This window comes from Neolamprologus multifasciatus, chromosome 3, assembly GCF_963576455.1.
Source record: "Neolamprologus multifasciatus chromosome 3, fNeoMul1.2, whole genome shotgun sequence".
Lineage (NCBI taxonomy): Eukaryota > Metazoa > Chordata > Actinopteri > Cichliformes > Cichlidae > Neolamprologus > Neolamprologus multifasciatus.
Window position 1 is genome coordinate 10,769,242 of NC_140441.1, and position 18,427 is coordinate 10,787,668.

The 18,427-nt window shown below is 41.7% G+C and overlaps 1 protein-coding gene across 4 annotated transcripts in view; it reads left to right on the plus strand.

Moving 5' to 3' along the window:
- The window catches only part of LOC146521558 (uncharacterized), an 18,311-nt gene extending 7,156 nt beyond the window's left edge, over window positions 1-11,155 (plus strand). For 2 of the 4 annotated variants that reach the window (XM_085154911.1, XM_085154912.1), the window contains exons 10-28: window positions 122-321; window positions 408-498; window positions 592-1,269; window positions 1,568-1,638; window positions 1,732-1,890; window positions 1,975-2,016; window positions 2,105-2,197; window positions 2,339-2,413; window positions 2,506-2,594; window positions 2,684-2,786; window positions 2,878-2,994; window positions 3,084-3,235; window positions 3,351-3,500; window positions 5,064-5,121; window positions 5,217-5,345; window positions 7,557-7,643; window positions 7,859-7,953; window positions 8,060-8,102; window positions 8,298-11,155. In XM_085154911.1, the coding sequence (XP_085011037.1) occupies window positions 122-321; window positions 408-498; window positions 592-1,269; window positions 1,568-1,638; window positions 1,732-1,890; window positions 1,975-2,016; window positions 2,105-2,197; window positions 2,339-2,413; window positions 2,506-2,594; window positions 2,684-2,786; window positions 2,878-2,994; window positions 3,084-3,235; window positions 3,351-3,500; window positions 5,064-5,121; window positions 5,217-5,345; window positions 7,557-7,643; window positions 7,859-7,953; window positions 8,060-8,102; window positions 8,298-8,648 (2,783 nt within the window). In that variant the 3' untranslated portion in view covers window positions 8,649-11,155. The remainder of the gene's footprint in view (window positions 1-121; window positions 322-407; window positions 499-591; window positions 1,270-1,567; window positions 1,639-1,731; window positions 1,891-1,974; window positions 2,017-2,104; window positions 2,198-2,338; window positions 2,414-2,505; window positions 2,595-2,683; window positions 2,787-2,877; window positions 2,995-3,083; window positions 3,236-3,350; window positions 3,501-5,063; window positions 5,122-5,216; window positions 5,346-7,556; window positions 7,644-7,858; window positions 7,954-8,059; window positions 8,103-8,297) is intronic. The other 2 variants (XM_085154913.1, XM_085154914.1) reach the window with 2 other exon arrangements.
- The last annotated feature ends 7,272 nt before the right edge of the window (window positions 11,156-18,427 follow it).

The window sequence follows — 18,427 nt, forward strand, 5'->3', positions numbered from 1 at the left end:
GTTTGGTATAGTGTGAGAACTTTACACAACAATAGTTTTAGGACAGTCTAGAATTATAAAGCACAACACTGTCTCTATTATGAATATTTGTACAAATCAAAAGACTGTGTCTTCCAAATAGGAACATCTGTTGCAAACCCATACTGCAAATCTGTTCACCAGTCTACTATGGCACCATGGATGGGAAAGCACACTAGATTGAGGGATATCCTTCCAAAAACTGAGATTAAAAAGGCACTGAAAGAAAAAATTGATCAGAACAAACATTCACCAGAACAAATAATTGAAGACATAATGCTTCAAACCACTGACTCAGAGAAGGTATTGTACTAATCAAATTTCTATTTATTGTTTTTTTTTTTAACATTTACTTTTGTCACTGTTACTGTGGATCTTTCTTTTTATAGAACCAGAAAAAAGAATCCCAGAATGCACTGGGTATGATTAATGGATTCAAGGAACTACACCCAAAACTTTCCAAGAAACTTCAAAAGACAGGTGATGAGTTTTTTTCCTCTTTGAACATCCTCAAATTAAAAAAAAAAAAAGTACTTTTGACATATAATTTTTTGTAATTTATATATTTTTTAGGTGGTGTACTTCATTTCTCCTGTGTCCATGGTGTTGTTTATTATATCAATTTTCTTTTCTGCATGGAGTCAGCAAGGGACCATGCAGATGGCTTGCTAAGTTTTAAGCACGTTCCAACCTGTTTCATTTCTGATATGGCTGGTGAGGTTGCCAGCCACACTAATGACCGAACTAATCAGATGTTTTTTAAGCCACATGATGGAAGACTTTGTGCACCAACCACAGATAATCTAAAACTAGCAACCAAAAATGAACTAAAGGTTGAAATGCAATGGGTGAAGAACCTCAGATTTCCATTACCAGTGAAGTTACAGCAAAATATAAATGGAATACCAGCAGTACATCCAATCACAAGGACATCTGACAGGTATTCACTGTATGATCAATTCCACCAAATAAATCCAAGACATCCAGAAGATAATTTAAGAAGCCTCGTCATCTGCCCAACACTTCGACGAGAGGTCAACTCTGAAGTAGCAAAACAGTTCAATCAAGAGCTTGAATCCATTTGGCAATCTTTGTGCCAAATGAATGAATCCCACTTCAAACAGACTGTGAGAGTGTTGATTGAGCTACACAATGCAAAAATTAACAGGACATTTAAGGCTGAGATGGAGGCTTTGGGCAACACACAATTGTCTGTTGGACTGCATGGGATGTTGGGATTTCATACTGCTGGTAGGTTTGACTGATATATGATATAATAATAACTCATAAAATTATCACAGTTTTGTAAGCACAGGTGTCTTTGGCTGGGAAGGTAAAGGATGTCATCTACTAGTGAGAAGGCTATTGGGTTATTCCCTGGCTCCCTTAGTCAATGTTGTTGGTTTTTTTTGTTAGTATGTTTGGGGGAAACAATTGTATGAATTTTTGAGATCGAGCCTTGTAGTAAGCAAACAGTTTGAGTGTTTGAAAAACATGAAATACGTTGTTTAGATGATAGATCATTGCTCAGTTTTGTTTTGTTTTTTAGAAGGGGAGGAACACAATGTGGTGAAATCCTCATCCATATCACAATTATATGCCACAAGTGATGATGAGAAGGTAAAAAAAACGCGTATTGCACTTTGATGTTGACATACGGAACATTATTAAAGTTCTTAAGAGTTAGTATGCTATCTTTCTGTGCACATAAAGGAGAAACTCAATCAGCTACTCTCTGGATCCCGTGATGAAACTCAAGCCCTGGCTTATGTTTCACGAAGATTTCCAGTCTCAATAAAAGACATTAGCAGCGTTTGCCCACTAGACTTGTTGCTTCAGTCATCATTGTCATCGCCGTGGTTGACAGATGATGTAAGTGCTTTTACCACAATTAAGAGCTTTGTTTGTTAAGAAATCATCTGCCAGCCACAAATCTTGTTTTCTTAAACATTCCAGGCTGTTAACTATCGGGTGGCGCAGCTCGCTCAAGAAAACAAGGTGACTCATTTTCATTTGTTGCCTTTATGATATTTTGATCGGTCAATGAGTATTTATGAAATGCTTAATGAGATGTTCTATTTGACAGTGTGGTGCTTTAGGCACCTTTGATTTCACTTTGTGGCACCGGGAATGGACCAAATCTGGAGCAGTCAGTGATGAAGTTGCCAAATGCATTCCAGTAGGTCCTTTTCGCATAATTAAAAACATAAAAACAATAAATTAAAAAAAAAAATCCCAAACATAAATTTACAAAAACAATATTGTTTTTTACATGCTACATGACCTGTGTGCACCTACAACTGTTGCGTTTGTGCTACAGGACTCAGAAAAGATATTCCTTCCCAGAATTGTGGGTCATTCTTCGCCAGAGACAGGCAACCATTTCATCCTTTGGGTGAGCCAAAACATTTTAGGAAAGAGATTTCAGCCTATAACATTTACTCTTTTTATATTTTTCTGAGCATTTAAGATTATATATGTTTGTAGGTGTTTGACTTCAAAGCCAAACAGATTAGAATATACGACTCACTGATGACTTCCAGCAGCATCAGTGATGATGACATGGACCTGCTCAGGTAAAAGGAGATTTTGTGCTACAGTTTTTGTTCGCAGGTAAATGAATGCGATACTGATGGTGCTGAACTTCTGCCACTCTCTTTTTTAGAAACGTCTTTAGGTTTTCTGGTGGGCTTCAAGGTTGGACAGTCAAATATCCTCCACAGTGGAAGCAGGAGGACTCCGTTAATTGTGGTGTTTTTGTGTGTTCGGTGGGTTTGCTGTCCTGGGAGCTGCTACTTTTGCATGATTTATTGGTTGCTTACGTGTTGGGTCATCATTGTTAATTTTATTTCAAACTAGGCTGCAGAAAATGAAGTCCTACATCACAAGGTCACTGATGATGCTCTGACCCTTAGTGAGTGCAGGATTCTTCGTCTGCACCACGCTACACAAATGCTGAAAATTGTAAAAGCTGAGGTTAGAGAAATAGATATCTGAGTATAACAAAATCTTTACTGGTAGTATATGAAATATTGTGTGATAATGTTAAGGGTTTTGTTATTTAGGATTTCCCACCGACTATGGAAGACATGTTGAAGATTCGACAGAAAGAAATGGAAGTACAAGAAGCTGGAGTTGAACAGACAGACTCAGGGATTCATTGCATGGCCATGCAAATAAAGGCATGCTTGTTCCAGAGAGTGACTGGGAAAACCAGGTGTGCATAACAACACTGACAACTAAACATTCTTTATGTATCAAACATTTGAGAATGAAAGTTACTTTTTTTTAAAACATGGTAGAAATTTAAAATTCACTTTGATTTTCTACAGTGTTTTTCATGACCACAGAAATCAATGTATGTGGCTACTGTGCACTGTCTGCAAAAAATGTCTGCATTTTGAGTGTGCTGGTGTGGAGGGAGACTCGAAAGACTGGGAATCAAAGGGTTTTGTTTGCGGATGCAACCTTACAACTAATGTGTAAGAAACTCTTGATTTGAATGTCAGTTACTGTCATACTGTTGTTGTAAGTTTACATATGGTCATCATAAGCATTAACATTTAATTTTGTGTAATTTTGTGATTCGGTAATGATTTCTTTAAACTATTCTTTTTCCAGGGTGGAATGATTGCATCACAAATATCTTGAATGACTTAAAAAAAAATGTAGTGCACAATTTTTATTTTAGATTTTCTCTGGTCCGCATAGGGTCAAAATTGTACATAAGGGCTCAAATATAGACATATACTAAAGTGTTTAAACAAGTGGTTGTCAAGGTTCTATGGTGCTATTTACCTTGTGGTGGCTAAGGCCTATTACCTTCTCATTTCTAGACCCAAAAGTAATTTGTTTGACAGCACTTATTGGACTGACCAATACTCTGAATAATGAGAAAGTCTAAGTGAAGATATAAGAAGGAGAATTGTAAATTTACACAACTTGCGAAGGTCTTTTGAAGCCATTTCTAAACAACTGCAGATTCCAAGATCATTAATTCAGCCATCAGCAAACGTTATTCACCAGAAGACCCAAACTGGGTGCAGCCCAGGAAAAATCAAGACTGAAGCCTTGCGTGAACCGCAAACTGCTGGAACACCAGTGGCACTGTCCACAGTGAAGTGAGTTTTATATTGCCATGAACTGAGAGGGTACTGACCAAGAAAGAAGCCCCTGCTCCAAAATCGACACCTGTTTGACTGAAATTTGCAGTTACCCACAAACGCCTTGGAGAAAGGTTTCATGGTCAGATGAGAGAAAAACGGAGTCCCTGCTAGGGCCGTAACACTGAGCTATTTAGGAAAATATGTGTTTGGAGGACTAAAAAGCCAAAAACCAAGAACATTATGCCAAAGGTCAAGCATTGTGGTGATAGCATCATACTCTGGGGCTGTAAGGTGCCCTGGTATATTGTTACCTGGTATATTGGTACAAGTAGGTTGACTAATGAAGAAGAGGGACAACCTCTAAATTCTTCCACTTTCCGTCAAATTAGCTAGAAGGTTGAAACTTAGACACAATTGGGTATTCCAGCAGGACATTTATACCAAAAACACATCACAACTCATTTTGGAATACATAAAACAGTCTAATATTAAGCTTTTGGAATGGCCTCCCTAAATCCTCAAACTTAGCCATCTTAAATTTTTTGGACTATGCTAAAGAGCTGGGTAAAGAGCTCCAAGCAAAGTCACTAGGCTTAAGAACTCTACTAATTTTTCCAGTACTCAAATATAAAGTCAGGATTTTGATTCTAAAAGAAAATACCAAAATAAATTCTAATTAGTGCACCCAATTTTTGTATTTGTTGAAACAACTGTAACCCACATAATTTCCTTAAGGATCAATAAAGTATTATCATTAAGATTATTTTGTATGATTATTTTACCCTGGAAACAGAACAGTTAAAAAAAATCATTAGAATCCACAAATTACCATGACAACCATAAGTGTAGGTAAACATCTGACCCGTATAAAGATTTAAATACAATGTTACAGATTGAGGTTAATTTAAGGCTCATGGGCAATGCTTTTGTCTCAAACAGAGGTGACATGCTGGAGGCTGTTACAGTTACAGAAATCCTTTCAGATGAAGAAATTAAGGTAATTTAATGCATTCTAACTTTTCTTCACTAACCTGTATGTCATGTTATCAGCTACCATACATTTAAATCACATTTTATATTCTAATATTACAGGATTTGGAAAGAAAACTGCAGAGTGGACTTGTTCTCTCCAATCGGATGTATCTGTGGAGTCACAGAGAATTAGATCCTGAACTTCGCAAACATTACAGTGAACATTTTACTTTATTCAGTGACATAAAGGTATGTATATTCAGTGTTTATGATCTTATTCACACTTACAACTTAAGTTTAGCATCCATAGTAATCTGTAGTTTTTCACTCAAGTATGTTTACATAACCTAAACATTTCAGGATCTTTACATTAAAAAATATAAAGTGTCTTGAAGCAACTGTTGTTATGATTTGTTTCTTTGTGCATAAAAACTGAATTGTAGTGCACTGAACAGAAACAAATTTAAAAAATCAGATTTTATATCATGCCCTTCAACTATTAATCTGCAACAAATCTACCCAGCATTTGGCCCCCCTCAGCTGGGGCCTCTAGCCCTGCTGCGACAGAAAACAGAATATGTAGTTAAATAACTAATAACTAATAAGCCAAAACTCTAACTGGGTGGCAACATCTGCATAATAACACATGGAAATAAGCCATTCTAAGGCTTAGTAATGGGATGGTAATACTACAAAAATATATAGTTTTATATTCATTTTACTACCATTTATTTTAAATGACTTTAAAACACTTTGTGTTTGTTTTTTGCATTTCTTTCATTAGTTCTATACATTGTGCTATACAAGCAAATTTTACTTTTACTTGGTGATGGTGGCAAGAAAAACTTTGCTGGACATTTTCTTAACCAGTAAATTGTGTCACGGCGGGGTGTGTAGATGAGGTAGACCCAAAAGCAGACACGGTGGAGACAGAACTAAGTTTCCAAAAATAAAGTGAGCCTTTATTGTGGCTGATGGCATGAGAACAACACTAGAGACACACTGAAACTGGGAAAACTAAGGGGACTAAGAACACTGTGTAAACTAAAAGACTATGACACTCTGTGAAAAAAACTATGAAAAACTATGAACACAGAGTAAGTAGGAATGCTATGAAACACAGTGAAACAATGAGGGAGAACTATGAAATCTGTGGCGAGGATAACAGACAACCTGACAAAAAACAGTAAGAGACAAAGGACTTAAACATACACATAAGGTGATCAGGGGGAGTGGAGACACATGAGGAAACAGCTGACTAGGAAATGTAAACCAAAACACAAAGACATGAAAACTGGACTTTCACAATAAACAAGAAAACATGACAAGACGCAGGCATGACACAAACTTGACAACATTAATCAGGCAGGCAAGAAACATGACCAGTGTTGGGAAGGTTACTTTTAAAATGTATTCCATTACAGAATACATGCCCCAAAATGTATTCTGTAACGTATTCCGTTACGTTACTCAATGAGAGTAACGTATTCTGAATACTTTGGATTGCTTAATATATTATCATGCTGTTTACAACTACATGAATGTACTATTGCTGTGATTTATTACTGTTACTGAAGGTCCGCAGCTCCGAACCGTAGTAAAGGGACCTCTGGCTAATACGGTGGGTTCTGTGTCGGCTCGTAGCTAAAAACTAGCTTTACTTTGTTGTCTGGGTCAACTTTGCTAGCAGAGACAGAGAGAGGCATTGAAAGGCTGCTCCAACAGAACTTATTGTTTTTGGAGGAAAACACGAACACGGTGTACAGTCGAGTCTTAATAGCTTACTTACAACTGGGCTCGTCAGGCACTCTTCTTGGCTGCAGTGGTTATTATTATATTTACATGCTTCCAGCTCCCGTTTTTGCTCGATGACAGCTCGTACTTTTCCTTTTTCTCCCTCCCTCGCTCACAGACACATAACGGGTATGGCAGTCCATTCTCCCTGCAGCACGGACTACACTGCCCATGATGCTACATTCTTTAGAGCTATACCTGTAGCATTCTGCCTATTAGCTTAGCACAACAACAACAAAAAGGCCTCTCTCACCCAGGAAACACGCAGAGAGAGAGTGTCACCCTGTAAACATGGCAACCGTAACGCTGCCACCTGGAACAACAGAACGTAGCTGTCAAACAAAACCCAAACAGTCCTGACCCGCCATAATATGAAACAGGGAAGTACCGCAGTGTAATCCATTTATTTCAACAAAGTAACTGTATTCTAAATACCACCTTTTTAAACGGTAACTGTAACAGAATACAGTTACTCATATTTTGTATTTTAAATACGTAACGGCGGTACATGTATTCCGTTACTCCCCAACACTGAACATGACCAATAACACATTTAGCTCTGTGGGAGTGGGAGCATATTCGAGCTGACAATGACAGTGCACCACAGACATGCAACCTGTGTCCTACGCTTTTATCCCATGTCTTCTGTCCTTTTTGGTATTCCAGACAGAAGAAATGATCCAAAGACTGTCAAAAATTCTGTCAACGCCAGTGGAGGAGCAGCTATACCTTAGAGAGGTCATTTTGCCAGAGGTGAGCTGAGAACAAAAAGTATCAAAGATCAAAAAAATGTTGTAGATATTCTGAATGAATTATATGTGTCAGAAACAGACAAGCGTAATTTAGGACATGTGGTTTTTACTATAATTCATTTTTTGAACGGAGAATGAAAACTGCAGAACTTCAAGTGAACATCTATACAAGAAATGCAGCTTAAAGGTGGTAACTTTAACTTTATTGTTGTTAAGGTTTTGATTCGATGGTTGCAAAGCAGCGGGAAAATGTGCAGATACCAAGCTGAATCTATACTTCTGGAGGGCACATCTTACAAAGGGATGGGAATGTAAGTTCCATTGTTTACATTGTAGGTTTACTCACAGTTTAATCTGATGACTGAGTGTGGCAAAGGATAATTACTCATGTTTGTATTTTTGTTTTTTCTTAATCAGTACAAGAGAGACAACAGCTGGTGATTCTGGACAAATAGAAGATGTAAGAGAAAACACACAGACACACTAAAAATTACACAGCAAAACACTTTGTGTAAAAATCTACACTCGAGTGTCCTTGTGTGTGAGTTTCAACTTGCAAGTTAAAAAAAGAGGAAGGCAAAGTCTGTGATGTACGAGCATTGTTCTGTATTTTACATTTAATGGTATTAATACTGTCAACACTTTTTTTCTGCAGGAGAACACTTTTCAAAGTGACTGCAAAGCTGCGGCTGCTTTTTGCTACAACAAGGACTTTGATGGAAAAATTGACCTTCCTGAGGTCAAATTGGAAGAAGAAGAAACCCTGCATGACATGCAGATCCAGGAGGGTGGTCACCATGACAATTCCCAAGGAGAAAATGTCACATTTGTATATCAAAAAAGCGATGACAGTGACAGCGCTGAGACAGAACTTACAATTTCTAAAGAAATCTTAGCCATGTTCAAGAAAGAAAATGAAATTCCTGACCTTAACCTTTTAGGTCCTAACTTTAAAAGTACTGGTCAGTGGTTGTTGATCAATGATCTTGAGAATTTGCATAATTAAGATTAAGGAACTGACCTCCCAGCCCATTGTTCCTTCACTGGGCTGGTTTCAGTCATTATGCAAATTTACTGTTTATAAGATTTGGGGAAACCTGCAGTCAGCTGAGACTGAAGAAGTCACTTGGATGAGTGACGAAACATTTCTCCCACAAAACGCTACGTCCAGATGAACAGAATCAACCTTTGGAGATTTACTTTCCTGGATGATTGAGAATGCATCAAGACGTTTAGAAGTACTTGATTTCTGGTTTATGTTTATTTCTCTTCAGTCTGTCTTTTGGGTGGCTGTGGCTCAGGAGGTTGACCAGGTCACGGACTAATCCGTTTTTTGGTTTAATCCTCAACTGCTGCAGTCCTGCATGCCAAATATCCAGGGGCAAGATAGTAACCCCAAGTTGCTTTTATATGAATATGAAAGCATGTGCATGTAAGATAGAATACACTTACTTAGGAAAAGCATTTTTAACAAGTGTATGGATGAAGTAAATTGTGCAAAATCATTTTAAATGCTCAGACTTGAAGAACCAGTCCATTTACCAGTCAGTGTCCATTTGTCTACCTCTGATTCCTGGCCCCGTCTGTGTCTGGCCTTTATACTCCGTCTATGTGAATACCTTTGTTGTACCTTATCCCTGTATTTTCTCCCTTCCTGTTCCCAGGTTAATCTCTCTGTCTTTTCCTCTGTGTCTCCCTAGTTTGTCATGCCTACAAAACAGACATTTCAACACTGTGTTAAGCTTCTGAAGCACAGATGTTTTGAAACACTGCTCCAAAGCCTGGTTCAAAGCACACAGGGCACGTGACTGCAACTAAATGAAGTGTTGCTACCGCAGTTTCGGCAAGTGTCTTACCTGCTGCTTCGAAGCATAGCCAGTCGCAACGATTCACATTTTTCTATTAACCAGAGTCTTTAGGACTTGTAATTATTGAATTAATGCTTATGATACAACTGTGAATGTATGAAACAAAATTTTGCACTCTTTCATTATTACTTTTGCTGTGGACTGTAAAGACCAAAATAGACTATCCACTCACTGAAACACTGGAATTCAAAGTGTAATTAAACAAACATTATTTAAATAGCTAGAAATAATATATAAACATTTTACTTTAATGTTTACTGGCACATAGATGAGAGAAAGCTAGAGACAGAGACTGGTGGGTGGGCTTCATCCCCTCCCATCGGCAGAGCGAGAGAGCAGCTCTAGTTTTTTTCAACTTTCTGATGTTCTACACACATAAATAATATATTTATAAATTTAAAAAATGCTAAACGAACATATTTATCAATTACAGGGGATGTATTTCTTAACATTTTTTATGACAGATGTTTTTTTTTCTTTTCCTTTTTTATTCTCACTGATGCTCCATTTGTTAATACCTCAGAAACAACAGGAGTGATGCAGTTTCACTGTAGCCTAAACTCCAACCTCACCATAAACATCATGCCAGTGTTACAAAACATACAGCAACCAAAACAGTGTGAACTTCATCCTATTTCTTTTCTAGCATATACATTGTGTTGACATTGATATTCATGTATTTAAGCTCACAAATTAGTATGAGTGTGGGTGTTGTGTGTATATACTGTCTACATCCCCCTCACTGTATTTGCAGTTTCTGTCTGTCAGTTTTCCTGTTAGATGATTTGATCTGTATTGATCTTTTTTTCCCATCATTTAATCAATAAAGCTGTTTTTTTTTTTTTTAAATTTAGTTCTGTTTGCCACGTTGTGCTTTCAGGGTCCTTACGCTGTCCACACACCAACTCTCATGACAGTTCGCACGTAATGGTGTTATTAGTATTTCTTGTGTTATCTGAATCATTCTGACCTTTTGAAATAGTTGATGCTAATGCTTTGAAAGAATCCGAATCCTTTATTATAGTAATATCCTTGGGCAAGACACTTTACCCTACCACATACTGGTGTTGGCCAGAGGGGCCGATGGTGCGATATGGCAGCATCGCTTCTGTCAGTCTGCCCCAGGGCAGCTGTGGCTACAACTGTAGCTTGCCTCCACCAGTGTGTGAATGTGAGAGTGAATGAATAGTCGAATTGTAAAGCAAACTGGATTATAGATGGCAGACAGTGGTTTACGACACCAACTGTCTGCCATCTATAATCCAGTTTTGAGTTCCCTCCCCAGACGCCTTAACGCCCACTCACATCCTGGGCCATCTGACCTCAGGAATTCGCATGATAAGGTGGGGCCAGGTTTCACAATGAACTCACCTGAAACTCTGGCTGATTGGGACCCACACCGTTTCACACCTTGGCTCAGGCGATTAGAGGAGCATCAGGAGGTCCTTTTGTCCCTCTGTGGGGGGAAACTCCCACTAGGTTTAAATCTGGGACTCCCCATCATTTGACCTTAGAACTGAAGAAGCTTCTCGGATGAGAGGTGAAATGTCTTCAAGCAACTTAAAGAAGTCCAGACGCTTTTCTTTGCAAACTCCTTTGACTACGATGACCTGGATGACTGAGAACCTTCACAGACATATAAATCTATTATTATTATTATTATTATTATTATTATTATTATTATTATTATTATTAACTAATGTATTCAAGCTGCAAATCACTACAACAGTCACCTCAAGGCACTTTTTACTGTAAGGTACAGACAGGGCTGGACTGGGACAAAGAAATCGGCCCAGGCATTTCGACTAGAGACCGGCCCACCAGGTATTACAGGAAAAGCCATAAAGCATTTGAATGAAAACACACGCTGTTGTGACAGTGATGTACACTGTCTTGTTGGTATATGTATGATTTCTATACATTTTACATCAGATAAAAACTTTTGTCCCTGTTAATGCCCTACCTGGCCCCCTGGCAAAACTTTGCTAGACCCGACCCTGCACAGTTACCAGCTGTCAGCTACATAAAAAAAGGATCCTGGTGTTATTTGTCTCTCAGAAACAGTTCATAACTTCAACTCATTCATGTCACCTAAAAGGTAAACCTGTTTCTCCATCACCTGCTCAGCTGTGATGATTCAGTAAGGACATCTCCTGGTTTCATCCTCATGTTTCCCTCTTACCACATATACAAACCGACATAATGAGCCATTCAGTAGCCATTCGGTGCCTTTTGACCTCCAGACCTTGTCTATTATGGCATCCAAATAGTTAAATGTTGGTCTCATCTGACCAGACTGTATTCTCCCCGTAATTCACAAGTTTGTCTAAATGTTGTTCAGTAAACTTTAAATGTGCTTCAACATGCTTTTTCTTTAGCCATCGAGTCTCGTGTGGTGAGCATACAGGCCATGGCGATTGAATGCATTTCTTACTGTTTCCTTTGAAACAATCATATCTGCTGATTCCAGGTCTTTCTGTAGCTCTCCATCAGTGGTCCTTGGTTCTTGGACAACTCTTCTGATAATTCTTCTGATAAATCTTGGTATCCACAATAAGGTTGTGTGTAAGCGACTAGGCTGAAGACCTTTATTAGATTTCCATGGTCTTCGGGCCCTGAGAGCAAACTGCATCACTCATCTGCCTGATTGTATCTCTGACATTACTAAATGGCCCAGGAATACTTCCAGAAATCTCTGTAGGTTAACACAATCCACTGTGCCACCTGCAGATGCCAACTAAAGCTCTATGATGCAAAAAGGAAGCCATATTTAAACATAGTCCAGAAGTGCCATCATGTCTTGTGGGTAAAGACTCATTTGAAATGGACTGTTTCATAGTGGGCAAGTGTTCTTTGCTCATAACGGTCCAAATATACATTATTTTTGGTAATCATGCTTTCCTGGTGCTAAAACGGAGGAAGACTTTCCAGTGTGTTATCAGCGCTTAGTTTAAAAGCCAGCATCTCTTATGGTATAAAGGTGCGTACATGCATACAGTATGGGCAGCTTGCATGTTTTAGAAGGAACTATGAATGCTGAAAGGTTTATAAAGCTTTTAGAGAAACATATGCTGCAGAGTCCAAAAAGGCCCAGACGGACAAGTTCAGGGGGCCGACCCGGAGGCCGACAGCGCCGGAGGCCAAAACAGTTCAGTTCCGGGGGCCGACCGCGTGAAAGGCAGCGGCAGTGGGGCAGGTCCGGAGGCCCGCCACGCAGTAGGCAGTGGCGTAAAAACAGTTCTGGGGGCCGACCGTGCGGACGGCAACAGCGGCGTAAAAACAGTTCTGGGGGCCGACCGTGCGGACGGCAACAGCGGCGTGAAAGCAGTTCTGGGGGCCGACCGTGCGGACGGCAACAGCGGCGTGAAAGCAGTTCTGGGGGCCGACCGTGCGGACGGCAACAGCGGCGTGAAAGCAGTTCTGGGGGCCGACCGTGCGGACGGCAACAGCGGCGTGAAAGCAGTTCTGGGGGCCGACCGTGCGCACGACAGCGACGGCGACAAAGCAAGTCCAGAGGCCGGCCACGGTGGCGAAGATGCCCAACATGCGGCCTGGCAGATGACCGACGACGTTGAGGCGGCAGCCGGGGACCTGAAGGCTGCGTGGCCTTCGCAGCACAAGGCGAGACGGAAGCTGAGGCTGGACCAGGCGAGACGGGAGCTGAGGCTGGACCAGGCGAGACGGGAGCTGAGGCTGGACCAGGCGAGACGGGAGCTGAGGCTGGACCAGGCGAGACGGGAGCTGAGGCTGGACCAGGCGAGACGGGAGCTGAGGCTGGACCAGGCGAGGGTGAAGCCGATGCAGAGGCTGGACCAGGCGACGGCGTGGGTGGAGACACGGAGGCTGCAGCTGGCGTGGGTGGAGACACAGAGGCTGCAGCTGGCGTGGGTGGAGACTCCGAGGCTGCAGCTGGCGTGGGTGGAGACTCCGAGGCTGCAGCTGGCGTGGGTGGAGACTCCGAGGCTGCAGCTGGCGTGGGTGGAGACTCCGAGGCTGCAGCTGGTGAGGATGATGAGGCCGCAGCTGGCGGCTTGGAAGCCGGAGACGGTGGCGCTGCAGGCGGCGGCGAAGCTGCTGCTGCAGGCAATGGTGTGGAGGTTTCAGGTGTTGGAGATGGTGGTGGCTGAACTGTCTCACCAGAACCGTCAGCAGACATGAGGATGTGCTGGCTGGGTCCTCCCGGACCCCCAGCTGAAGAGGCAGGTGGCTAGACGGGCCCCTTGGGCCCTCCAGCGGATGAGACAGGAAGCTGGACGGGCTCCTCGGGCCCCCCAGCTGACGAGGCAGAAGGCTGGACGGGCTCCTTGGGCCCCCCAGCGAAAACAGTCTCAGGACCAGTGGGCACAGGGGCCCCTGGCAGGCACGGAACAGAACCAGCAGGCGCACGGGCCTCTGGCAGGAACAAATCAGAACCAGCAGGCACGGTGGCCTCTGGCAAACACAAAGCAGACTGCAGCTGCACCGAGCATTGACTCAGCTCAGGCAGCGACAGCTGGGTGCAGTCCTCAGCTGGCTTCTTTACCTCCAGGGGTCCAGAGTCTGCTGGGGGCTGAAACCCAGCCTCTGGGGAGGCCCTGGAGTGCATCTCAGTCTCAGAACTGGCCAGCTCTTGAGGAACGTTTTAATTGCTGTTGGGTTTGTCTCTCTGCTTAGAATAAGAAGTTGTTGAACTGTCCTTTATGGGTTGAACTGTTATGGCTTGCTGTACCGGAGGAGTTGGCGAAACAGAGTGTCTTTTCCACTCACCACAGTCGGCAATTCAGAACTCTCGGGGCCCGGCTGTGGCGATGGGCGTCGGCGGCGTGAACATCGCTTCCTTCTTGGAGATAGCTCCGACCGGCCGGGTAATTCCACATCAGGTGGGCCGGGCCGCAGATTCCCCAGCGGGCAGTGCAAAACATTCACCACCGGGCTGGGTCGGGAAGCGGTAGCGGCTGGAGGGTGAAGGTGAAGTTCGCGAAAGTCCAGCTGCAGAAATTCTGTGCGAGCGGGTGAAGAGAGTCCAGTAGCCAGGGGTGAGCAGAAATCAGCTGCTGTAGCCTGGCTTCTACAGCGCGGTGAAATTCCTCTCCCTCGTGTTCAAGCCAGAGGTTAACCAACCTCGAAACGGAGTCAATCAATCCCTCCCGAAACTCCTGGGAAGGTGCGGATGCTGCTGGGTCCATGTTTGGTCGGCTCGTACTGTCACGGCTGGCGGGGTGAGCCGTGTGGTGTTGGAGGAAAGGAGGACCCAAAATGCAGGCAGTGACTGATGATTCGAGTGAGGTTTATTTACAGGTGGTGGAGTGGCAAAAACAGGCAGTGAGGGAAGAGAATTTACAGAACAAACCTAAACTGGGATAGCTAAATAACAAACCTGAGATCATACGAATGGGGTGGGAGGCAGAGAGACGCAGACGAGGAACAGGACACCATGAAACACAGACAAGCCGACAACAAACACAGACCGACACCCACTAAATATACACACACAAGGTAATCAGGTAATCACACACAGGAGGGACACAGCTGGAACTAATGGACATAACGAGACACAAACCTACAAAGTAAAACAGGAAACACACAGACTGTTTTACACAACCAACTGGGGACAGGAACAGAACGCTTAGGAGAGATACAGGTAGGGATGATAGAAACACACAACTCAACCCCTAAGAACAAATACGAAATCAGAATAAACTAGAAAAATGACAATAATCAACTTAAAGCGCTGGGTCACCAACCCAGGACCATGACATGAAGGGGTTACACTCAAAATACAAGTAACACAACTGCTGTAGATAAACCTGCGGTGTGAGAGGAAAAGCAGTGTAGCAGTGTTAAAAGTGATGTATGAACATGTGGGATTCAAATGTTTTAGTCAGTAATCTTGGAAAAGAGCTGCATTATTAATAAAGTTTAGGCTTTTTGAATGCAGGGAGAAAAGCCGGCAAAATTGGCGATTGTGTGAGTTAACATTTACCGATGTTGACTTTATCAATTTATCGACTTATCAATATCAAAACTTTGTCATTAAGACATAGGAGAGTCTGAGTTATAATAAAGTATAATAGTATTTTATTTGTTTAATATTAAAATACCATAAAACTATCTTAGTTTTATATATAAATGACCCACACGCTGCAGTGTGATTGCAAACTCTTTACTTTCAGTGCGCTTTTTCAACAAGTTTGTGCTTTCAGGAGCAGCTTTTCAGCTCCTCATCTCTTAGCAGTGGCTTCCTATTGCTGCTCCTGCTTCTCCCTCCTCTATGCTTTCGGTGGCTACTCAGGCATGTTTGTGCTCCACCCGTCCCCTGCAGCAGAGTAACTAACCACACCCCACTACGATTAATACTTATAGAGCAATACCATGAAATTTAAAAAAACAAACAAACAAACAGGAAATTGTGTCTAAGAATCTAGCTTACTGAAGCTCATCACACAAGGACACCAGATGCTATTTAAAAAATACAATTGAGTTAATCAAGTAAATAAGTTACCATGGTGATTTACGCCAGTCACCCTGTCTTCATAGTTAAGAAAACCAAGGATTCACCCTGCATGAGACAAAATCCTGCTTTGTAGTACAGCCCTGTGGTCGTGTGTGACCAGTTAGGTTCACATTTACGCCATCTAGTGGATCATTGGGGATCTAGTGGAGGCGTAGAAATGAATGAATCAGGAGCTGGCATACATATTGCTATCACAATTCCCTGCAGAGAGTCAGTTTATATTTTGACATGTTTGTCACAGACCATGTCTTTGACTGCTGCAGGTTATAACCTCAAGCAACAGGTAGTGAGTACATCAGACTGCTATATAAAAAAATCAATCAACACTCATACAGGAAATATATAAAAGTCCTGTGAAGTACACACAGAGGTATGTTTGTCTTTGTCACACAAGCTATATGAAGGTTTTTTAACCCGTTTTACTCCACCTACAAAATGCATCATCCTTGGTTACAGACTTTAAAAAAAGTCTATAAAGTCAGGATTCATCTGACTTCATTTAAAGCACTTTGAAGTTAATGATTTGATAGCCTGGATGTTTGAAATTGCCTGGATTTAAATAGTTAAACTTTTTGAATTCACACAGACCTTTTGTTTTCTGTCCGTGTCTGTGGTCTGTGATATATCAACTTTATTGATTTAGCTGTTTGATTATTGAAAACTGTAGTGGTTTCTTTTCTTTTTTTTCAGATCAAAGAAAAGTATCAGTCACCCTCGGAGAAGATGCCACTCTGGAGTGCTATGGTCCCAAAGATGCAGCCATCATAATGTTAAAGTGGAAAAAGCCTGCAGTTGCACCATGTCTTTTACCTTAGACATGACCACATTCATGATGACTACCAGCATGGATTTCTTAAAGGTCGAGTGACACTGAAAGATCCGGAGTGGAAGAAGACAGGAAATCTTTCAGTGATTCTCCAAAACGTCACCATGAATGACAGGGGAACATATGAATGTCATGCTGGATACAACATTGATGTGAAGCTCTTGAGCACAGTAAACTTGAGTGTTGTTGTTCCTCCAGGTGAGTGAGTAGAGTTGAGTGTGTGTGATATCAGAGGTGAAGCTGCTTCCTGGTTGTTGATGTTTGTTTCTAAAGATGTTGTTGATGAGACTTTGTAGAAAGCAGCTGGTCTGAGTGATGTGATCAGAGTGCAGTAGATAATGTCTGACAGCAGTTTGAAGAGGAAATGGATTCTGTTCTGTTCTTCACTCATCACCTACCTGACAGCTGACACCTCACACCTGTTTCTCACCTGCAGGTCAGACAGGAGGAGCCACAGAGGATGGATCTGTTGGACTGATAGTTGGTCTGCCAGTTTCAGTTGTGCTCCTTGTTGCTGCTGTTGTTGTTGTTGTTGGGTTTTTGATCTACAAAAGACAAACAGGGCCATACCAGTCTGGACACGCAGTAGAGAATGAGCTGCAGACTTCAAACGTGTAAAATCTGTTTCATCTCTGTCAAACCTCCTGTTTTGTTCTGTTTGTCAGTGGCTCTGTGAACTTCAGTGTGTGTTCATGTGTTTTGTTTGAAGATGCTGCTTAATCTTTAACAATGTTTCTGTGAAGGTTCTCAGTCATCCAGGTCATCGTAGTCAAAGGAGCTTGCAAAGAAAAGCGTCTGGACATCTTTAAGTTGCTTGAAGACGTTTCACCTCTCATCCGAGAAGCTTCTTCAGTTCTAAGGTCAAATGGTGGAGAGTCCCAGATTTAAACCTAGTGGAAGTATCCCCCCACAGAGGGACAAAAGGACCCCCTGATGATCCTCTAATCGCCTGAGCCAAGGTGTGAAACTGGGTGTGGGTCCCAATCAGCCTCTGACTGAATTTCTTCAATGCTGATGAGATCATCAATGACCAGTCGGGGATTTCCTTAGGTGCATAAAGCCATGGGCGGGAATCCAAGAGAACAAACAACATCAAGTGATCACAGATAGAAGAGAGGAGAGACAGAAACTGAAGCAGAGAGAAAGAAAAGATAAAACCTGGTGACATCAACCAGGAAGAAGCAAGTAAACGTGCACATTTAAGGAAGCTAGAGTCATGACTTAAGGTGTTTTTCTTTTGTTAATCATGTGATGTAGAAAAATAGATCACATGGTTGGTATTTTTAATGCATACTGTCAGTGTTCAAGTAACAAATTTAAATAAAATAAGCTAAAACAAGCAACAAATTAATGTCAGAACACAAACATATTCAGCTGAGTTTGTGCATATTAGAACCAAATAGCAGTTTTTACAGGGTGTCTGTGTGTATACCACTCATTTAGTGTCACACTTTCCAGTAAGAGTAACATTCTCCATAAATGAGACCTGGCTGATGTAATAACAACCATCAGTGAGACAAACAGTCTGTGATTCACACCTTGTGAGGTTATTATGCGACAGTATTGGTGTTCTGACTGGTCAAATTTTCAACAAGTGT